We start from the raw sequence: 23,321 nt of genomic DNA on the forward strand, positions 1-23,321 counted from the left end.
CAGAAAGAGAAGTGGGAGAAAGGAGCACACATTTCATGCAAATTGTATATTTATTTGTATATTTTTTTAAATATAACTTTTGGTCAGATTTTCACCCATTTCATCACGCAACCACCGAGGTTTGGAAAGTTCAGGCTATTTGTAATACTTTTCCTTCCTATTCCTTATTTCTCTTCATCTCATTCTTCTCCTTTCAGAGCATCTATGAATAACATCAACCACATCTGCATCCCCACTACTAATATTGCTTTGATTGTGTTTTCCACAACACGCCTGAAATAAGGCCTTTGTTCAGCACAAGCCTCAGCCGAGGTGATGGGCACATTAAGGCATCACGCGCAGAAGCATTCAGCTCAGAAGGAGCCTTTGTTTATCGCCTAACTCTTTACTTCTGCCTCTCAAAGCCGGATCATTCCTGATATAGAAGAATTCTAAATGCTGGCATCCGTTTCTCTTCTGACCCTGATTCAGCCAAAGCATCTTCAAGGTTGAGTGCAGGCATTTATCAAGAAAATGGTTTTGCTTGGAAGGATTACAGGAAGTACACACACATCTAGTCGCTTTGCATGAACACATTCCCCTCCTAAATGACTGGCATGATTACAGACACTATAAGAAGAAGGTTGCTGCAGAAGGATCCTTTCAGCTCCCCCCCGATCCAGCGGCACGTCTCACTTTGCACTCTTCCCCCCGCAGAACCCTTCTCAATAAAACATGCATCTCTGTCGCATGTACAACTCTTGTGTTTCCTGAAATGAGAAACATGTTTGATGTTCGAGAGAAGCGAACATGAACGAAATGTTTTAATTCTCTGTAAGCCAGTAGTGACTTATATTCTGGCCAAAAGAAGTGTGCCGGAGTGGAGGGAGGGAGAGCTTTGTTGTGTTTCTGTTTCCTCCCAGAGGTTCAGAGGAGCGGTACTCTGGAGTTTTAGCGGAGGTCACAAGGTGATTATATAGACACTTCACACGGAGGCCCTCAAGCACCCAGAGGGAATATGTAATGCAATGCTCACACCTCCTCATGTTGCAATGCTCAAGATGGACATGTGTCCATTCGACCCACGCTGCGTTCTCTTTCTCCTTTTCGCACTCTTCTTGCTGTTCTGTGGAGGCAAGTGAAAGCGCGCTTCATTCTCTTGGTCAGCGGCCTTGGATAAACTACATTGATGACATCAATTAGATTCTACTGAAAACAGATAAAAGCCATGGAAAGCAAATGGAATTTCTGAACAGGACTCATCTTAAAGTCTTAGCATTGGAACACATCCCCGTTACGTCTCTAAAAAGCCTTCCATGTGCAGGGCTCATGTCTGGGCTGGGACTTACATGTACATGGTCAACTGATGCGGTCTTAAGTCGGTGCCAAGAGGAGCCAAATCTGAATTTAATTTGGCACGTCGCTCCTTATCCCGTCTGAAACATGTGATTGGATCAAATCCTTGGATTAGTGGATGTTAACTACACGTTGGCTCGTTTCTCCGTTGGCAGAACAGACACCTTGTCCAACCGTCTGTAACAACATTTACAATCTGCGCCAACAGAGACACGCTTACTTTAGACCAGTTCTTCTTAGTTAACCAAAGTGCTACGGTTAGGTGAGTCGTGGGATGATGATGATGATGATGATGATGACGAGGCTCCATCTCATTGTCTTTAATGCTCCTTCTGTCTCTTGTAATAACCCCTGTACACGGTTTGATTTGACAGGGCAGAGAAATGATGGTGAACAACCCTGTGTTGTCAGCATTTGGTAAAGACACCGGTCTACATATATCAGTACATCTTTCGCACAACTTAATGAGACAAAGTCACTTGAGACTTTCTTAAACATCATGCTTTATTAAAGAGAACTTCAAACTAGTGAATACATCTATTTGGAAAATGTTTACTGAGCAAATATATAACAAGTGAAACTGACTTCTCTACAATAAGACTTCTTGGAAACCATTGCAGCCGCCCACTGCTGGCGGTTAGAGAGAATGCAGGTTCCCTCACTCCGGTCCACACCGCTTCCCTTTATTGCCCTGAACGAGAGAATACATCACAGCCACAACATGCATCCAACTCCGTTTGAACATCCGTACAACTCACGTTACTATTATTGGTAAATGATACAGGATGAAATGTGTTCACATACGCTATTAAACATAACGTGTTCTTAAACCTGCAACAACACATGTGTTCTTCACCATGAGTGAACCCTGTCCTTTTAACCCATTGCTAATACAAACATATTGATTGAATGAATGTAACATAACAGCATTTGTAGCTATTCTATCTGACTTCATACGGACAGATCTAAGAGAAACGTGTTCTGAATGTGTTAAATGTACACACATACCAAAGGGCGGGTTCATAACTTCACAGCAGCTTGCAGTTCTCCACACATCAGCATCTGCTCACGCAGTATTTAGACAGTAACCTCAGTTCTACAGCTTGCCAACTGTTGGCTGTCCAGGCACGTCTCCTTGGCGACTCAAAGACTTTATATTATTCCCAGTTCTCATTTGGTTCCCTTCATCTATACCATGTCGTTTTGTTTTTTATAATGAAAAGATAGCATTTTTATTTCCTGTCCAGTTCATGAGATTGTAAATCAAATTATAACATTAAGTTATATTGCATAATATGTCTGTGTTTTATTCTATATTTGACAGTTTGAATGTGGTGTAAAAGAGGAAGTATTTAATAAGCCCTTTTTGTTCCTGCATGTGTCTCTTGTTTGTGTGTGTCCATCCCAGCGGACTACCCCCCCCCTCCACCACCCGCAGACGAGTCGACCGGTTTCTCCCCCCCCTCCGGTTCCTTCCCTCCTCCACCGGCGATGAACTCGTGCGACTATCAGGTGAGAGAACGTGTTGTTGCATTTCCTTCTCTTGGTTGTGAGGAACTTTGGAAGAGTGGAGGCAGAGAGCAAAGAGCCCCGAGCTCTGCACTGCGTTCATACACGAGTCCAGACGAACTGTCCGTCCGCCTGGGTTCCAGCCAAGCAGCCGAGGCCGGCTCCAGATGCTGCCGGGGGCCACAGGAACCCAGGGACCCTCACACATGTGAGAGTGCTATGCAGGGAGGATGGAAGGCTGACACCTATTGGTGCAGCTCACCTCTGCCGGCTCACTGACACCCTCAGCACGTCACCTCTGCTGTGACATCCTCCAAGTGCTGAACATTCCTTTGTCCAATGTCCGCTCTTCAAGCCCATCGTCTGGTCTGACCCTTTTCTCATCCTAAATGAATGCTTCCTTTGTCACTTTGGAGACGGAATGTTACGTCATATCAATGAGTTACGCAGCGCATGTGCATTCACCCTCTTCCCAAACATCTGTATACATAGACAGCATAAGCCTGCATGCTGGCAATGAGCAGTCTGCACCTCTTGTGGTGTCATGACTTACGACAGTCACTTATACAAGTAACACAATTATTTCTCAAAAGTACAAAGCTCCGACAGTCAAGGGTATCTGTGAACCAGTGGAATCTGATGATACAAGCTGCTATCCCTAACACATGAGAGGTCTGAGCAGGGACAGAGACACGAGCAGGGACAGAGACACGAGCAGGGACAGAGACACGAGCAGGGACAGAGACACACGAGCAGGGACAGAGACACACGAGCAGGGACAGAGACACGAGCAGGGACAGAGACACGAGCAGGGACAGAGACACGAGCAGGGACAGAGACACGAGCAGGGACAGAGACACACGAGCAGGGACAGAGACACACGAGCAGGGACAGAGACACGAGCAGGGACAGAGACACGAGCAGGGACAGAGACACGAGCAGGGACAGAGACACACGAGCAGGGACAGAGACACGAGCAGGGACAGAGACACACGAGCAGGGACAGAGACACACGAGCAGGGACAGAGACACGAGCAGGGACAGAGACACGAGCAGGGACAGAGACACGAGCAGGGACAGAGACACGAGCAGGGACAGAGACACACGAGCAGGGACAGAGACACACGAGCAGGGACAGAGACACGAGCAGGGACAGAGACACGAGCAGGGACAGAGACACGAGCAGGGACAGAGACACACGAGCAGGGACAGAGACACGAGCAGGGACAGAGACACACGAGCAGGGACAGAGACACGAGCAGGGACAGAGACACGAGCAGGGACAGAGACACGAGCAGGGACAGAGACACACGAGCAGGGACAGAGACACGAGCAGGGACAGAGACACACGAGCAGGGACAGAGACACGAGCAGGGACAGAGACACGAGCAGGGACAGAGACACGAGCAGGGACAGAGACACACGAGCAGGGACAGAGACACGAGCAGGGACAGAGACACACGAGAGGTCTGAGCAGGGACAGAGACACGAGCAGGGACAGAGACACACGAGAGGTCTGAGCAGGGACAGAGACACGAGCAGGGACAGAGACACGAGCAGGGACAGAGACACGAGCAGGGACAGAGACACGAGCAGGGACAGAGACACAAGCAGGGACAGAGACACACGAGCAGGGACAGAGACACGAGCAGGGACAGAGAGACACGAGCAGGGACAGAGACACGAGCAGGGACAGAGACACGAGCAGGGACAGAGACACGAGCAGGGACAGAGACACGAGCAGGGACAGAGACACACGAGCAGGGAGAGGACACGAGCAGGGAGAGGACACGAGCAGGGACAGAGACCACGAGCAGGGGACAGAGACACGAGCAGGGACAGAGACACACGAGCAGGGACAGAGACACGAGCAGGGACAGAGACACGAGCAGGGACAGAGACACGAGCAGGGACAGAGACACACGAGCAGGGACAGAGACACGAGCAGGGACAGAGACACGAGCAGCTGGGATTGGGATAAGGCGTCAACTAAACGTACTTCATATATGACATCTGTGCAAATGTCCTTCCTATCTGTAAACAGAGACACTCATGCAACAGTATTACGTTCTGGCGTGTGCACCGTTTAAATAGAATGTTCTACGGGTCATTTTCTGTAAATTCAACATGGATCGCTCACATCTGGCCCAGGACCAATGAGAGAGGTCCATCTGGTTCTCATAGTTCTGCGGCTATTTGTATTTCATATGTACAGGGCTACTGGCTACTGGCTACTGGCTACTGGCTACTGGTTACTGGCTACTGGTTACTGGCTACTGGCTACTGGTTACTGGCTACTGAACACAGCCTCATACTATGCTAGAAGAACATAGGACCTTTTTATGGATGATTAAATTCACTGTCCAGGGCTAACTGTAGACTCATCTTAGTATTAGTCTGAGGTACACACACACACACACACACACACACACACACACACACACACACACACACACACACACACACACACACACACACACACACACACACACACACACACACACACACACACACACACACACACACACACACACACACACACACACACACACACACACACACACACACACACACACACACACACACACACACACACACACACACACACACACACACACACACACACGTGTCCCGCTCTTATGTGTCCCCTGTCACGTTGGCTGCAGAATCAAACTGACCGTGCAGCTTAATACATCTTAATTATGTGTGTCTAAGCCAGAACCCTTCCACTGCAGGCGTTGTTCAGAAACAAAAGGGATGGATATCATTCAAAATGTCTCTGTATCTTCTTCTCGGTGCCTCAGCAATGATACACACAGAGTGGATACATCAGTGATGTCCTCAGAAGGAGGCAGCAGTAGTCTGCTGCTTCATCCCCCTGACTGAGAGACGTCTGGATATGACATGTTAACTCTGAACCCGTTATCAGGAGAGAGGAAACAAAGCAGTTCTTCTCATCGTGGCTGTTGTCCACATTATGAAGCATACACGGCACATCCTAACGCATCATAAAGACTGCACTGTTTCCTTTCATCTCCTCGTTATCCCTGTTAGATAAGTTTGCCTATTTTTTCTTTTGTTGATTTGAGACAAGCCATTAGTGTTTTGCTTTGTTTACCCCCGCTCATGATTGCCTTAGATGTTTTCCAGCAGCAGCTCTGCTCCAAATGGAGGCAAGCCCTGTAATGCCTGTAATAGATTGTGACAGGTAATCCAAACACATAACATTAGAATAAGAAGCAGTCACTGATCCAGCCAACTCAAAAAGCCCCGCAGGCAGTTGCAAGAAGTCTTCTTACAGTTGCAGCATAGTTCAGAAGACTAGAATATTTCTGTCATGCCATAGAGACATTTCCCAGAATTTAGTAGAAACTCCAGTGTCACTAACGGTCAAATCATTTTTAGCTACTTTCCAGATTATTCTACAACAGTTTTGTTATATTTTGTGTATTTTATTCCATGTGTTTTGGTTGAGGTGAAACTGGAAGGATGTAGATAAGTACATGAGTGAGGTCTGAGACCTGTTTACACGAGAACAAAACGGGTTGGATCCGCACAGTTTCTCTAGCGTATAGCCCTTTCGTCACACGAGGCCGTAACAAACCGGTAGAAACAGACCCCACACACGATAACGGGCCCCAAGGTGGATAGATTAGCAAACGAAACGCTCTGTGGGGTCCAACGGCTCCGTGTAATCGCCTCTATACGATCATTTCCTGAACAAATAACGATAGCCCCGCCTCCCCCCCCCTTTGTTCGTGCCTCACACATCCGGGGGGGCTTATACTCGCTGCTTTTGGTGTACTTTGTGGCGGAAGTTACAGCGCCAGTTACAGGCCCGGCATATGTACTACAGCGTGTCCAGCGTTCTCGTGTGCACCGTGGTGTGAACAGACACGTCACATGAAACCAATACGTGGGAACGGAAGAGCTTTTTGAAAACGCATACTGTGCATAAACGCAAAGGTTCCCGTGTGAGCAGCAGACTGCCGAGCAGATACTCTGACTGACGCTTCCTCTGATACAAAACAATCAGAACCATTCTTATCATCTTTTACGTGTTACATTTTTACAATATGGAAATAGACTTTAATTCTAAAAAAGAAAAGAACCTTTTTGTTTGAGATACTGCCTGATGTGGTTTGGATGAATAATGCATGAAGAATGAACTACTGTAAATCCAAGCACGCTGAAAAGTAGGAGGTGAAGAGTGCACCGCTTTATGAACGTTGTCTTGCAGACAATACATTGCTTCTTAGTTCTCACCGCGTTTCTCTTGGAGAGAAGTCTCTGCTATTGATGTGTGGCTTTCAAAAGGATTGTCTCGGGTCAAGGTGAGAATGAAGTCAGACACTCAAAACCAAAGTGTAGGAAGGGAGAGAATGTCTCATTGATGATTATTTCCCCTTAACTTCTGACTGCAGCTAGACAAAGACATCACTTTGTGTTGTTCCAGGCTCGTTGCTAAGTCGGCTGCTCACTGTTCTGAACGTACATGTCTGCCCACAGGGGAAAGGACCAGAGAAGACCCTGCAGGAGAGACGCTCCAGCCTGGACGCGGAGATCGACTCCCTCACCAGCATCCTGGCAGACCTGGAGAGCAGCTCGCCCTACAAGCCCCGGGTCGCTCAGGTATGAGCCAACACACTTTACACCATACAGATCAGAAACTGTGTTTGAGAAGTCGATGTGCTCACTGTGACGTCAACAGGCCAGTTTGTTGCTTCTTTTCTTTTTTTAGCAACAAGCGACCATATATCCATAAGAGGATTGTGAGGCCTCGTACTGTTAGCATGATAATGCTAGGTTACCAGCTAAGGCTTTTGCTAGCTATCTAGTTTGGTAAGCAACATGCACTGGGGTGTTTGGAGAGCGACTCAGAGCCAGCCCCAAGTGGCCACTCAAGGAACTGCAGTAGGGCTCCCCCCAAATAGTCGACTAAACCTCAGTTGGCTGAAAAAGCCTCAGTCGAGCAACATTTTTCATTAGACTATTACTCTAGTGAGTGGGGGGGAATTGTAAAGAGAACTCAATATGGGTGCTGCGTGTGCTTTGCCACGTCAGCTGGAAAACCCCTACAACTTCACTCAGAGCTGTGCCTGGTCAGTAAAGGTGTTTGACATCGTTCTACTGGTCCTTTTGTGAGAGTCCAGAGAGTTCTTCTAAATCCACGACACCTATGGGAGGGATGATACTCTCAGCTCACCCAGAAAGTACACATTGGTTGGATTGTGTTTGTGGATTTAAAGGAAATGATTAACCGTAGCAAAGCAGGTTCCTGGAGCAAACAGACCGTACGTTGCATCTTTTAAGCATGTTTTGCACTAGTGTCAAAATGAGTCTTGACCTAAATCATTAGTTGATATTAAATGATATTAAGAGCAACTTCAACAAATCAAAGCCTTGGGCAGTCTACATCGTCTGACATACAATAAATGTAGGACAGGCAGATAAAAGAACGAACCACTTGTGTTTGGAGTTGGGAGGCTCGGAGGTTTTATAACATATCATATCTCTAGTGAAATGTTCCAGTAATAATGTAATACCTGAAAGGTTGTTCTCTGGGAGGGCATCGCTAGTGTACTTTAAATATTCTTATTTTCCAGCTTTTATTCTGCGGCTGTTTAGTTACCATGTCGACATGTTGTCTGTTTCATTTGTTTATGAAACGATGCACACGTAGGACTGAAAACAGGGTTAGGATGATCAATTATTGACAGAGATTTTCATTTAGCTACAGAGGAGGGCTGGTGCCCTCATGCAAGATGTACATATTTACATCCCTATTATGTCAGTCTGACCTTCATCTTTTTTAAAGTCTTTTCTATCTGCTTCAGTAGCACTGTTTTTTCTTTAACTTTTGTTAAGTCATAGTTTGATATATTTAATATATTTGAGTTTTCTTCCCAGAGAAGATTGGTAAAGTCTCACATCTGTATGGTTAATATGTAGCCAGAACCAACAGCTGGAACAACTGCTTTTATAGCACTTTTTGAATATTTCATAAATATTTCATTCCAAAACATCTGGGCAGAGTACAAGGTATATCAAAAGTGACAGTAAACTGTCTTTTTCAAAAATTCCAGAGATATACTCAAGAATAAAATGGAAGTAATGAAAAATATTGATACAGACAGTAACCCCTCCTACCTGTTAACCCCCCCATCGGGATCAAAACCTCTCTCCACCTGAGCAGTTTCTGCCCTTCCCCTGCCGGCCTCATTAAGGGCCCGGGACCCCTCACACTAGTTGAGGACACAGATTAGAGTTTTAGACGTGCACAAGGACACTTGAAACGCAGTACTTTGGGGGAAGTGTGCAGCATGACATGGAAAGACAGAGTGGGTCCCTCCTCTCGTCGAGTGACTCCTGGCTCCCTGGTCAGAGAGAGTGGAATGGGTGCACCACACAGAGGAGAACTGATTGCACCACACAGTGGAGACATAACGGAGACACAGTGCAGAGAAATGAACCATGTGCTTCTGAAATGATACACCTTGGAGACGAGAAGGTGAAACATGCCGTTGTGATTCCTTTGCTTAGTGTTGTGGTGGGTCCCTGTGCTGATGGTGCCGGTGTTAAAGGCCAAACTGTAATAACATAAGATGATGTGCCCGTAAATATAGTGAAATATCTTTCTGACCAAGCAAACGGACGTTTCACAGTTTTTGGTAGAATCCAGACGTAGTATAATGCTGGCAGTGTGCAGAGAGCAGCTACTGTGCAGAGAGCAGCTACTGTGCAGAGAGCAGCTACTGTGCAGAGAGCAGCTACTGTGCAGAGAGCAGCTACTGTGCAGAGAGCAGCTACTGTGCAGAGAGCAGCTACTGTGCAGAGAGCAGCTACTGTGCAGAGAGCAGCTACTGTGCAGAGAGCAGCTACTGTGCAGAGAGCAGCTACTGTGCAGAGAGCAGCTACTGTGCAGAGAGCAGCTACTGTGCAGAGAGCAGCTACTGTGCAGAGAGCAGCTACTGTGCAGAGAGCAGCTACTGTGCAGAGAGCAGCTACTGTGCAGAGAGCAGCTACTGTGCAGAGAGCAGCTACTGTGCAGAGAGCAGCTACTGTGCAGAGAGCAGCTACTGTGCAGAGAGCAGCTACTGTGCAGAGAGCGGCTACTGTGCAGAGAGCGGCTACTGTGCAGAGAGCAGCTACTGTGCAGAGAGCAGCTACTGTGCAGAGAGCAGCTACTGTGCAGAGAGCAGCTACTGTGCAGAGAGCAGCTACTGTGCAGAGAGCAGCTACTGTGCAGAGAGCAGCTACTGTGCAGAGAGCAGCTACTGTGCAGAGAGCAGCTACTGTGCAGAGAGCAGCTACTGTGCAGAGAGCAGCTACTGTGCAGAGAGCAGCTACTGTGCAGAGAGCAGCTACTGTGCAGAGAGCAGCTACTGTGCAGAGAGCAGCTACTGTGCAGAGAGCAGTGCTCAGGGTCAGGAGCCACCGTCACACGATGCTTCTGCTGCTCTGTGGTCACAGTGTGATGCGTTCTCTGATCCAAACTACTGGACACATGGGAAACCAGAACGACTGTTCAAAGTTACCAACATCCACCCACCCGGTGGGCTCTGTTTTACAGGGGGCTATGCCACGAACTGTTTCTTAGGGACACCAATAACTAGTCCAGCACTCAATACATGTTCCTGGTCGCACTTCTGTGTGTCGGTAGTCGTGTTTCCAGTCAGTTTTGATGCAACCTGAAATGTGATATTTCACTGGTTTGGAGGGAATACGCTTTGCGGTGCAAGGTGTATTTTTGTCATGGTTGTACTCTGACAGTAAATCAAGTAAATGAAACACAGAGTCGCTTTGGTTATCCAGCAAGAGTGAAAGGGAGGGACCTCAGACATGTGCCCACGTGTCATGCTCTCCGGAAACAAAGACAGACCTATGTAATGATTCTGATTCACGAGCGAATGCCTTCGACAATAAAATGAACTCTATTTTGAGTCTCTACTACTGTTCTAATGAGTAAACTTCGTATTATAACCAATATAATTATAGAATATTAAGTAATCTGTAATAATTTCATTTGTTTTCTTAACTTGACATGAGAACGTAATACGTACATACGCAAGTATACATTGCACAAAAGTTGCATATTCACATGGCACAGAGTTACAAACACTATTTAGGATGTTGGACTAGCAGCTGCTGAAACACATGCCATCTTTCCCTTAAATAAAATATAGTATAAGTGCACACCTTTGTTGGGTCAAATACGTGCAGTATACGTCTGAAAGCTTTTGTCAACACGACTTGAAAAATTGATGTGCACCTGTACAGATGGGTGAGAGCCATCCTGCAAGCAGTCACACTGACTAATGTATGGCGTCGTGGTGCTTTTACCTGCCAGGGTCAGGCACAGCGCCTTTATTTTTAACACTACCTGCTGCAACTTCCTGAGGCCACACCACCTGTGTCTCAGCAGAGTACACATACATGCCATGTCATGTATAAATCATGACATGTTATGTATCAGACATTTTGTTGGCTTAACCCTGTTTCTGCAGCCTATAAGGCAGCATCTGTGCGCTGCCATGATGCCCTTTCTCTGTCCCCGTGTGAGAGAGCTTTCCTGCTCAGGGAGAGAGCTGTTTTCCATTTGAGATGTTTCTATTACAAGCAACACACACACACACGCACGCACGCACGCACACACGCACGCACACACACACACACACGCACGCACGCACGCACACACACACGCACGCACGCACGCACGCACGCACGCACACACACACACACACACACACACACAGTTTCTCTCTTCTCAGCTGATGCTGATTCTAGCTGATTAACTCAGGTTGACCTCCTCCCCTCCCCAGCTGCTCCTGTCAGCCGTGCTCTGCTCTCTCACAGCTTCTCCTCCTCCTCCTCCTCCTCCTCCTCACAGTCTGTGTTACGGCTCAGGTTTCCAGCGCTGTCCCAACTGCTGTCGGAGTCTTCTGCATGTATAAGCCAAGAGTAACAACTTATCTCGATTTACAGCTTTCTGCATGCAATCAATTACAGCCAGCTCTCCAAAATCAATAAGCCACTCTGCGCGGGGAAAGCCCCCCCCCCGACGTTACGTTTGAATCAGCAGGGGGACCTTATGTGCACCCACCTCCCAGATGGAATTGCAGTGGACGTTGCTGCTCATTCATAAACATCTAAGCAGCATTGCTGCAGACATTCAGCCGGCACTGATGCTTCACAGACATCAAAACAATTGTGTTTGCTTTAGTTGGTATTCTCTGTGGCATAACAGTGGGTAATGAAATGTGATCGTTATATAATTCCCATTTGTTCTCTTTCCACTTCTATCTTAGAGGCCATTTGTTATTTGACACAGTTATCTGAGTTTGTGTTACAGTTTGTTTGCTTCATCCTGCGATAGCAACAAGGAAGCCAGCCTTGATTAGAAAGACAATGCTCTTTGTTCTGAGAGCTCTGTTTTTTCTCTTGTCATACCAGATATAAATCCAACATGCCTGAATCTGAGTGGGCAGGACGTCATGAATATGATGAGACATTTGTTTCTGTTTTCACTTCGGCTCATTTACACCACATAGGTCATGCTTTTGTAGCTTCGACCATGACGCAGTCCCATCCCCATTTCTCCAGGCCATGTATTCAGTGTGTTGATTACATTTATTACCAGCTGACTTCTTTACTTGACAAATCTGGAGGTGTTTTAGCAACATGTTTCAGCCGTGAGAGAAACACAGAAGCTTTGCACCTGCAATATTACTGATGTTATTTATTTGACATTACATTATATTGTTATAAGGGTTGTTTGAGTAGAATGAAGTAAATTAGAAGGTGTACGTGATATTAAAGAAATATCATATGAATTACGGGGATGTATTTGTTCCACTGCTGAGTCAATGAGAGTCATCATAAAACAGAGCATACACCTCATTTTGATAATCCCTACCAATATGAATGAGTTGAAAAAAGATATGAAAGTATGGGTTGAACAAAAATCATCTTTACTGATTACTCCACACGAGGGGATCAGCTGAGTGATCACCTGGTGAACTCAGGTTGGCTCTGATCCAGATCGTTGTGTCCCTTTATCAAATGCTTAAGATCCCCTTCTAAGATTTGAATAAGGCTTCCTGTCGTCAGCCTGTTGATTGGAGGAACCAACAGAGAGCGTGTTCATGCTGAATCCTGCTCCAACCAGCCCTCTAACACGCAGCGCAGCCTGTCTGAGCACATCACATCTGTTGGGGGGGGGCTAACAAGGAGCCAGATGAGAGTTGGACTGACGGCTTCGGGCTTTGTATATTGCACATGTGTTTTTTGAAAAGTATTCCCCCTCCCGTTTTGTCTGTTGCTCCTGATTATGTTCACCTGGTTCCCTGTGTTGTCTCCTCCCCCCTCACATGTGGGTATTTAGGCTCTGTGTTTCCTGTTTTGTTTGGTGTGTGAGATTCTTGTGGCTGGTGACTGTGCTCACGTGAACAGCGAGATTCAGGCTGTGTCATGTGCCCGTGAGTAATACATGTCCACACCGGGTTGTATTTGGGACGTTTTGCCTCTGCCTCCTTGCTTGGTCGGGCCGCTCAACGGCCAGTCTCACAAGAGTCATAATAACCCTCTCATCAGGAGCCGAGCAGCAGCAGGCACTGACCTCTCATCATGCCCAGCTCTGTGGACTCTAATAATAATACATTGTATTTATAAAGCAACTTTCATTGCTAACAGCAATCCCAAAGTGCTACAAGAGGTGTAAGAAACAAATAAAAGAAACAAAAGTTTAATCAAAGGCTTTTTTTAAAAGAAAGGTTTTTAGGCCTTTCTTAAAGGCGTCAGTGGTCTGTGGAGTCATCAGGTGGTCTGGGAGGGAATTCCACAGGTGAGGAGCAGCTGCACAGAAAGCCCGATCCCCCATTGTGCGGAATTTGGTCCTGGGGGGGCGAAGCAGATGCTTTGTTGTGGAACGGAGGTTGCGTGTACACTGTTCTGCACGTATTGGAGTTTCTGAAGGCTCCTGCCCGGAATCCCGGTGAGGAGAGCGTTACAATAGTCAAGCCTTGAGGAAAAGAAGGCATGGACCAGTTGTTCAGCATCTGACAGGGAGAGTTTAGGACGGAGTTTTGCAATGTTCCTGAGGTGGTAGAAGGAGGTTTTGCACAGGTGTTTGATGTGGGTGTCAAAGGTCAGATGTCTGTCAAATCTTACACCCAGATTTGTAACTGATGTGGAGAGGGGTATGTTTTGACCAGAAAAGGTGATGTGGGTTATGGGGGATGACTGGACCTGGTTTGGTTTGCCAACTAAAATAGCCTCTGTTTTGGAGCTATTTAGCTGCAGGAAGTTTTCTCGCATCCAGGCCTTTATCTCCTCAATGCAGGTGTTAAAGGATGTTGATGGTGACAGTGAGGATGCATGTGGCATTGGGTCTGTCTTTAGCTGCGTGTCATCAGCGTAGCAATGGAATGATATGCCATGCTGGCTGATGACACGGCCAAGGGGCAGAGTGTAAAGGGTGAATAGAGTGGGCCCGAGGACCGACCCTTGAGGGACACCACAGGTGACAGGGTGTGTCTGGGACCTCGCACCTCCCAAGGAGACGTACTCTGTTCTTCCAGACAGGTAGGACTGGAACCAGCTCAGGGCGGAGTTAGAGAGTCCGATGGTGTATTGGAGGCGCTGAAGGAGGATGTTATGGTCGACAGTGTCGAATGCTGCAGTCAGATCCAGGAGGATGAGGAGAGATGGGGATCCAGTGTCAGCCGCCATCAGCAGGTCCCTTGTGACCCTGACCCGGGCCCGGCGCCACGAGGGGGCAAAAGGGGGCATTGCCCCTTCAGTTGTATTGTTTGCCCCCTCACTTTGAGCATCATTCATCCATCAAAAAGTACGATAAATATCACATTTATTAAATAACTTTAAATAATTATTTCCCCCAATATACGTTACTATGTTTAGATCAGATATGTGGGCAGGCAGTCAAGCAACGTGTAAAAAAGCCTCAACCCCAAGTGAGCTTGTAGTCTTAATTCATGTTAGCGTGTGTGCTTAGCTGTAAACACAGTCGGATGGGTGACCAAAACGTCCCCGTTTTCTGGGCAAAGTCCTCGTTTTCGGTGGCCGGTATTGAAACTTCGGAAAATGCTCCCGTTTTTGAATGTGCGTTAAAAAACATAAAGCAAGGTGAAATAAAATGTTACATGATGTCAGTAAAAACCAGATTAACAGAGTTGTGCCTGTTTGTAGCGTATTTCTTCTTCTACTACCTTTTCTTCTACCTCTACGTCTTCTTCTTCTACTTGTAATTCAATGTAGGCTACCTGCATTGAATTATAAATATTGACATAGTACTACAACAAAGCTTTAAACGAGGTAAGTTATGAATATATGTTCTCAATCGTCAAGTGTGGGATTCAATATTACATTAGTTTAGATTTGATTTTTACTATAATAATAATACTATGCTGTGTATGATATAAACCGTATTGGTACAATGACTGACATCTAGTGGCGGAGTGTGGAACATTGATTCGATTTTTCGGGACCACTTTACAATAAGACTACCCTTATAAAGGATTCATAAATAATTAGGTTATTAATTAAGTTGTAAACACTTTATTAATCATTAAGAACCATTTATAAACCAGTTCTAACATAGTTTTCATACGTCAACACAGGCTCACTATTTGGCAAGATGACTAAGCCTTATATTGGCCACCTAGCTTACTTCGTCTTCTTCATCAGCCAGCATCCTTGGTATCTGTTGTTCAGTGAGTGTATTCCTCCACTTCCATCTTGATGTTTCTTGGCATCTCTTTATGACCATTTATGTATGAGTTACTAACATTTATAACTGCCAAAAGGGAGCCTTATTGTAAAGTGTAAAACACATTCCCATTTATTAATGAGTTACTAACATTTCTAATAAGGCTTAGCAGTACAGATACATGTGGGCTCACTATTTGGCAAGCAACCGGTCACAGTTGCCCTGTTTATCTCAAATCTTATAAAAACGTATTAATGATTTATAAAGTTTTCACAACTTAATTAATAAATTAATTACAAACTATTCGTAAACCCTTTATAAGGGTAGTCTTATTGTAAAGTGGTACCGATTTTTCTCATGGCAGTTAGACTCTAGAGCAGGGGTGGGGAACCTTTTTCCTCTCAAGGGCCATTTCCATTTTTACAATATCCTCCGAGGGCCGTATACAAGTTATTGATCTCTGCTTAAAAATACTAAAATCACAGATTCATTTGGTCTTTCTTTCATGCTGTGCAAGGAAAAAGCAACCTCTTAATCCAGATATCTTACCATGACTCGCGCGTGCACGGTGTGGCATGACCACCAAAACAGAAAGATGTGTGCAAAAGTATTTAGTTTCCTATCCATGTGAACATGATTTAAGTGGTGGGGGGGGGGAGGGGAGTTAAAAGCATCAATCTGGTGTACTTTATGGATATTTTACAAATCACTCCCCTTTCAAACTATATTCTTGTTTACTAATCATTTTTACTGAGATATATAGTATTTTATACCTGTTTACTTTGTTCTCTTATTTTTTTATAACTATAATGATCATATAAAGATGTGCCTTTACCTCACTGGTTGGAGAAAAAGCTTCTTATATTCGTTAGCATAGCTAGCTAACCAGATGCTAATAACCAGTACTCGAGTTGAGGGGGGATGAGGGGGGATGAGGGGGGATGGCATCCCCCCTGAAATAAAAACGGTCAAAATCATCCCCCTTCTAAAACTGCCATTCCCCCTTTCCATCCCTTATGTAATTTTATCAATGAACGTGGCACTGGTATTACTGCTATTTCAACATTAATTTTGCGCATTTTGAGTAAAATACTGTGGGCGAGGGAGCACGCACACACGCAATGATATTTTTACCAAGGCACTGACGCTATACTATGCGAGTGCCCTAGAGGGCGCCAGAGCGCCGTGATGCGCCTGTTTGATCGATGCCAGAAGCGCAGGTAACGGTCATCACAATGGCAAAGCAACCAGGAGGACAACGCGATCTGAGGGACTACATATTTAAAAATACTAAAAATTACATTTCAGGTAAGTCAAGAGTCAGTAATCTTAGTCATTACTCACTACTTTAGTCACCAAAGGTGGAATCTATGGACATAAGCAGCAATAACAACTTAGTTTGGAGTTATACGTGTTTCTCTCGTGTTAGCTAGCTGGTAAGACTCACAACTGTTGATGAAATGATACCACCAGCACCAGAAGAGCTGAAACCCCTCCTTCAAGCAGTGAACACTCTGGTCATCTCCACAGCTGAGTGTGAACGTGGGTTTAGTCAGATGAACATTTTAACCACAACTAGAAGCTCCCTAGAGGTAAAAAGCATGTCAGCCTTGCTTTTCATCAAGTGTGTTGGCCCTCCACTGAACAAGTTCAGAACTTCAGACCAGATGTATATGTCAAGACTTGGCTTCAAAGCCATTGCTTAGCTAACAATCCGAAAGCAAGAGCCAGAAAAATTGAGACCAAAAAGCATGATTATGAAAATCTTTGGAAACTTCTATGAGATGGGGGAGTGGAGTAGGCAGCCATTGACAACATTGGTCCTATTTTGTATTACTGTATAATCTTTTAATATATTTTCATATTTTGGAAACAATTTCAATTTGCACGTAATGCCCTGTTAAAAAAAGTAACATTGGGAATGTTAACATCAAATATTTGTATTTGAACTGCAATAAAATGATGACGGATCAATATTTTTCAAATTTTTTTCCTCAAATTTTTCATGAAGAATTTACATAATGATTTCATTAATTACGATACAAATATAACCCTTTAGATAACAGTTTTGATCGTATACCAGTAACTGCTTTTTTGAAAAAATACACTATAATTCAATATTCTAAAAACTATTTGGACTTTATTATTAGTATAATCAGCTGATACATCTGAATAATAAATGAGGGACTGTTAACCTACAAGATGTGTACCATATACTTCCATTATAACCACATTTTTGTATCCCCTCCCCCCCTTTAAATTAAAGTGAAAAAAAGATTTTGCACTAATTAGTGCGAATGCTGTTTACAGCATTCCACTATAGTACTTCAAAACTTTATTCTTCCCCTTAAACTTATTTCAGCCAATACTTTGGCTCTCCATAACTTCAGCTTATTTTCAGCTACAGAAACCATTCAAATATTAAACTATTCAGCCTGTTCAGGAATCGATGGGAAACCTTCAACTTTTTCAAAATATTTCATACTTTTTGAAATATTCAGCTTTTTAAACTCTTTTTTTTACATTGAAGTCAATGGGAAGAACCTTCAAATCAGCCAATACTTTAGCTCTCCATAACTTCAGCTTACTTTCAGCTACAGAAACCATTCAAATATTAAACTATTCAGCCTTTTTCAGCAATTGATAAGAAACCTTCAACTTTTTCAAAAATATTTCATACTTTTTGAAATATTCAGCTTTTTAAACTATTTGTTTAACATTGAAGTCAATGGGAGATGCCTTCAAATCCTGTTTTCCTACACTTTGCGCCAAATGCATCTCCTTCCACATAATTTCAGCCAGACCCTTCATTCCAACTTTCAAATGACCACAAGACCTTCAGCTATTCAAACTTGACTTTTACTTTTGATATCTTTTAAACATTCTGAGATATTGAATTTATATTTGTGGAGGCCGAGCTTCCAGAGAGGGGATTTAGTCCAGAGCGAGTTAACTCCACCAGCCAGAGAAGATGTTCCGGCAGCGGCCGGAGCATCTTGTTCCACAATAAGCACTAGAATGGGTCAACGGCCACCTCCAGCTCCACCTTTTAATGCCACTGCGCCTGACGATCTTGGGACAGAGGGGCCAGCCCAGGTTATCCTGCAGTCCTACCCTGTCCGAATAATTAATGGCCAAAAACGCACCTTTACCAAGAATTGGTTTAACGGAAGAAAGTGGCTGGAATATTCAGTTGTGGCTGATGCTGCATTTTGCTTTCCATGTAGACAGTTTAACATAGGGTGTAGTGCTAATGCAGACAAAGCCTTCACACAAATCGGCTTCTGTAATTGGAAATGTGCAACTGATAGCACTAAAGGTTTTTCAAGACATGCATCCAGCAAGGAACATTTGAAATGCAACGCTCTCTGGATCGAATATGGTGCTCGTAGTGCTACAGGATCTGAGGTCTCTACGCTTGTTAATGAGGGGCAACTGGCAAGAAATCGCCAATATTTAAGTGTGATCGTGGACGTCATTGAGTTCCTTGTGTCACACCAGCAACCGCTCAGGGGGACGTTGGATGCTGTGGAGTCAAGAGAAGACGTGGAAAGTGGACTGTTTTGTCTATGATGGAATATACACTGAGGAAAGACCCGGCCTTAGCAAAGGCATTCAGCACTATTCCGAAAAATGCCACATACACATCACATGACATTGCAATGGCATTACACCATTGGATCCTAGCGCTCCGTGCTCGGGCCCTAATTAAAACTGCGGTCACAGACGTGCACGCAGTTGTGGGCGGGCCTTCGCGTCCGAGCGCCTGTCGGGGAGGGTCGCCGGTCGTCCCGGCGTCAAGCAGCGATGCGCGAGTCCTCCCAAATGATGTGGGCGCGCCGCCTCGAAGGAAAACACATTTCTGTAAAGGCTCGTTGACGATCGATTATCGCGGAGGCTGTCTGGAGGAGCAGTAACCGTGGCGTGCGGTGCAGTGGGTTGTGCAGACTTTCTACCCTTGACCGTTTGTTTACTCAATAAACGCAATTTCCTCTGGATATTAGGCCATGTATGTTTTTAATACAACTGCTTTAATTGTGAGACGACATTTACAGTGTGAAGAGCTGCTGAGGCCAGTGCAGAAAGCAGAATAGTGTGTATAATATATATCTCTCAATAATATCAGTAACAGGCCAACATTACACACTTTATTTGTATGCTTAAGTAGATATCTACAAATAAACAGTTGATATTTTTCATGAAACCAAATAGTGCTTCACATCATAACATATGGCTGTAGCCTGATATATATTATATGCTTTAATAGCTGTATGTGTGTGTTATGGAGTGTATATGTGTCTGTTGTAATTGCATGTGCCGCCAGCAGAGGGAGCTGCTGGACTAACACTCAACATCATTGCCAGCAGTGTGTGTGTGTGTGTGTGTGCTGAGAAGAGAGAAACTGTGTGTGTGTGTGTGTGTGTGTGTGTGTGTGTGTGTGTGTGTGTGTGTGTGTGTGTGTGTGTGTGTGTGTGTGTGTGTGTGTGTGTGTGTGTGTGTGTGTGTGTGTGTGTGTGTGTGTGTGTGTGTGTGTGTGTGTGTGTGTGTGTGTGTGTGTGTGTGTGTGTGTGTGTGTGTGTGTGTGTGTGTGTGAGAGACATATGATGTGGAAGGCAGAGTAGCTTATCTGACATTTAAATGTTGGAAAATGGTACATTCTAGCCTGTGAGCTCCCTGTTCGAGCGACTAACTATTCCTTCACAATTTGGCATCGCATTGGATATGGGCTGAACTTGTCCTGGAATGGAAATTTTCCGGCCATTTCCTTAGGAGGCCTTTGCAAACATTTGCAGAAAAGGCATTGAAACTGCACATTTTTGAAAATGGCCAACTTTTTGAGGGCCGGTTCAAATGGAAGGCAATTTGAAAGATGTCCACAATCATAAGAGCAATGTGTATACAACGTCTCGTGGATATTGGAACAACCATATGCGAGTAGTTTGGAAAACTACTAAATCGTCAAATATCGCCCCGATTGAGCTAGCAACTATTTTATTCGCAATTTAGCATGATATTGGATATGGGCTGAACTTGTCCTGGACTGGAATTTTTCCGATCTTTTCTCTAGGAGGTGTTTGCAAAAATACGCTGAAAATGCATGAATAATGGCAATTTTTCAAAATGGCCGACTTTCTGGGGGGCGGGGCTAATGGAAGCCATTTTGAAATATATCCGCAATTCCATGAGGAATGTCTGGTGAAATTCGGGTAATTTGGAGAAACTATATGTGACTATCGCCCTATAGGGGGCGCTACTGAGCCGTATTTGCTAAAACGTACGATTACAGTCTGGAAAAGGTTGTGGGCTGTCACGTCTGTTCCGAGTTTAAAGGCCGTAACTCATTTTAACACAAAGTTATGTGTCCGTACGTGTTTTTAACCCTTCAATTTTGAGAATAAACTGAATAGGACACGCCCACATTCATCATTGGTTGCGACACTTTAAATCTCAGTTTATAGTCATCCTGCCAGTATATCTATGACAAAATATATGTATTTCGTCCATCCGTTCTTGAGGTATACATTTGTTGTGTTTTTGGCGCCCCCTATTGTCCAAAATGAACATGCTTTTTTGTGCCTATTCCCCAAAACAGACCGAAATATCCACCGAAATGTGTGATATTTGGATTCATTTCGGATGAATTGTGAGCATTTATGTCTAGGCCACACCTTTTTGCTAATACGTTTCGATTGATGTCGGCCACATTTTTCCACACTTCATGCTCATTTTCTACAGTAATGTGTCTGACCATCCACTGATGCTGTGCACTAAGTTTGGTGTTGAAAATCATGAAATTGATATTTAAGTTAATATTTCACTGTTTTTCACATTATGCTAATTAAACAAAAATAAAAGTAGGCGGAGCTTCGGGATACAAGAGAATAATATGTAGAGCAGCTCCACCCGGATAAGTGTGCCAAATTTCAGGTCCGTCAGACTTACGCTGCGACTATGTACATTTTTAGTAAACTGAATTTTCACAGGTGGCGCTAGAGAGCATGTAGCAAATGTTTCACCCATCGAATCCAGAATGTAAATTGTTTACCCGTCCTGCCGGCATTGTCAAATGTCGCTTCATGAATAGTGTCGTAACCCCCTCAAAACCAGGTAGAAACTACAGAACGAGAAGAATAAAAATAAGAATTCTGTCAATTACAATAGGTCTTCGCACACTTCGTGCTCTACCAATGACAATAGGTCAGTAGGGCTGAACGATTAATCGATTTTAAATCGAAATTCGATTATCAAATCGCAAAGCCTGCGATTTTTTTGAACTTTTTTTTTTACATTTTTTCTTTTTCTTCTTGTGTGTCAGTCATCCACACCAATCAGAAGTGCTGTGCTCCACATGTACCAGCCATTGTTAATCAATCAGAAGTGGCCCATGATAGCAGGTGATAGACAGATTGATCCAATCACCTGCCAAGTGCTTTTGAAAGTGCCTGCCCTTTCCAAATGGCTTCCAATGGAGCTTTAGATGGTTTGGTGAAACAAACCATCTGAGTCAGGTTAGCGATGCTCCATCACATGTTCTACATCTAAAAGGGTGAATCTTTAACTGAAGCTCGACTTTAAAGCAACCCAACGGAAGTTTCATGTAAGTTTAGTTCTTTCACTCGTAGCTCGGGCTGCGGGGGTGCTAGAGACAGGAGTATGTTGATACGACCTTCCTAGCCGGAGTTATGGCCGCATTTTACAATAAACTTCCATTGGTTCGCTTAAAAATAAATATCGCAATTCAAATCGCAATCGCAATATTTGTCAGAAAAATCGCAATTAGATTTTTTCCCAAAATCGTGCAGCCCTATAGGTCAGGCCCTAATAATACCACCAATAACAATAAGTTTCCTCGCACTTCGTGCTAGGATGCCGTCGGGTCCTAGCACATCGTGCTTGGGCCCTAATTACTGTTAGATCTGGCCCACCGGTATATTGCACGCACACCTTCACTCAATCCTGAGGATTTCATCAGCTCATAGCCTGAGCCCAAACATTGATGAACTTGCACCCGAGATGAGATGCCAAGTATCTGGCTTGAACTAGCATCACTTCTATCTTATATCTGCTCCCTGATCTCACGGTAAATTGTAGGTGGCTACTGCCTGAGATCGAATGCTGTGGTTTTATTAAATGTGCCAACTGCTAGGACTGTCTTAGGGAAGACAGCTTTTAGATGCAGCTCCTCTGTCTTGGAATAGTCTGCAATTTAAATGGAAACTGAACAATCTGGTGCCACTAAATGTTTTTAAAGCTCGGTTGGATGCTACTCAATCGGAAGCTATTGGTACCTGCTTATGTGGATAATTTTGTAAATGGTGCTGTATGATGTCCTTTTGTTGTTCTGTTTATGTTTTTATGTTTCATGTGGAACTACTTGAGCAGGTCTCCCTTGAAAAAGAGATCAATGATCTCAATGGGATGTATCTGTATAAATAAAGGTTTGAAATTAAATGAAATCACAGAGTAGCAAACTGAGGTTCCTTTTTGCACTTTTTTTCTTGCGACAACAGGGCATGTTTTTTTGAAGCCGTTGTTGGCCTGTGGAAAAATGGAATCATAAGAAATGACTCCGGAAAAGCTGCAGATAGAGCCATAAGAAATTAATGCAACTGATTTTTCATTTATTTTACGTTTAATTTGAAAGCTTTAATAATAGGCAATTATTTAAGCTTCTTAGTTTCAGGTTTAATATGTGCAATAAGTTATTTAATACGTTTTGCAATAAACATTGAACCATTCCGGCCCTCGA

General features: G+C 44.4%; 1 protein-coding gene across 1 annotated transcript in view; it reads left to right on the top strand.

The window, feature by feature from the left end:
• lpp (LIM domain containing preferred translocation partner in lipoma) overlaps nt 1-23,321 on the top strand; it is a 160,998-nt gene that overhangs the window by 58,484 nt on the left and 79,193 nt on the right. The window contains 2 exon segments of the mRNA XM_071202954.1: nt 2,744-2,847; nt 7,354-7,476. Coding sequence (XP_071059055.1) covers nt 2,744-2,847; nt 7,354-7,476 — 227 coding nt within the window.

The sequence above is a fragment of the Pseudochaenichthys georgianus genome, chromosome 4 (genome assembly GCF_902827115.2).
Source record: "Pseudochaenichthys georgianus chromosome 4, fPseGeo1.2, whole genome shotgun sequence".
In the NCBI taxonomy this organism is placed as follows: Eukaryota; Metazoa; Chordata; class Actinopteri; order Perciformes; family Channichthyidae; genus Pseudochaenichthys; species Pseudochaenichthys georgianus.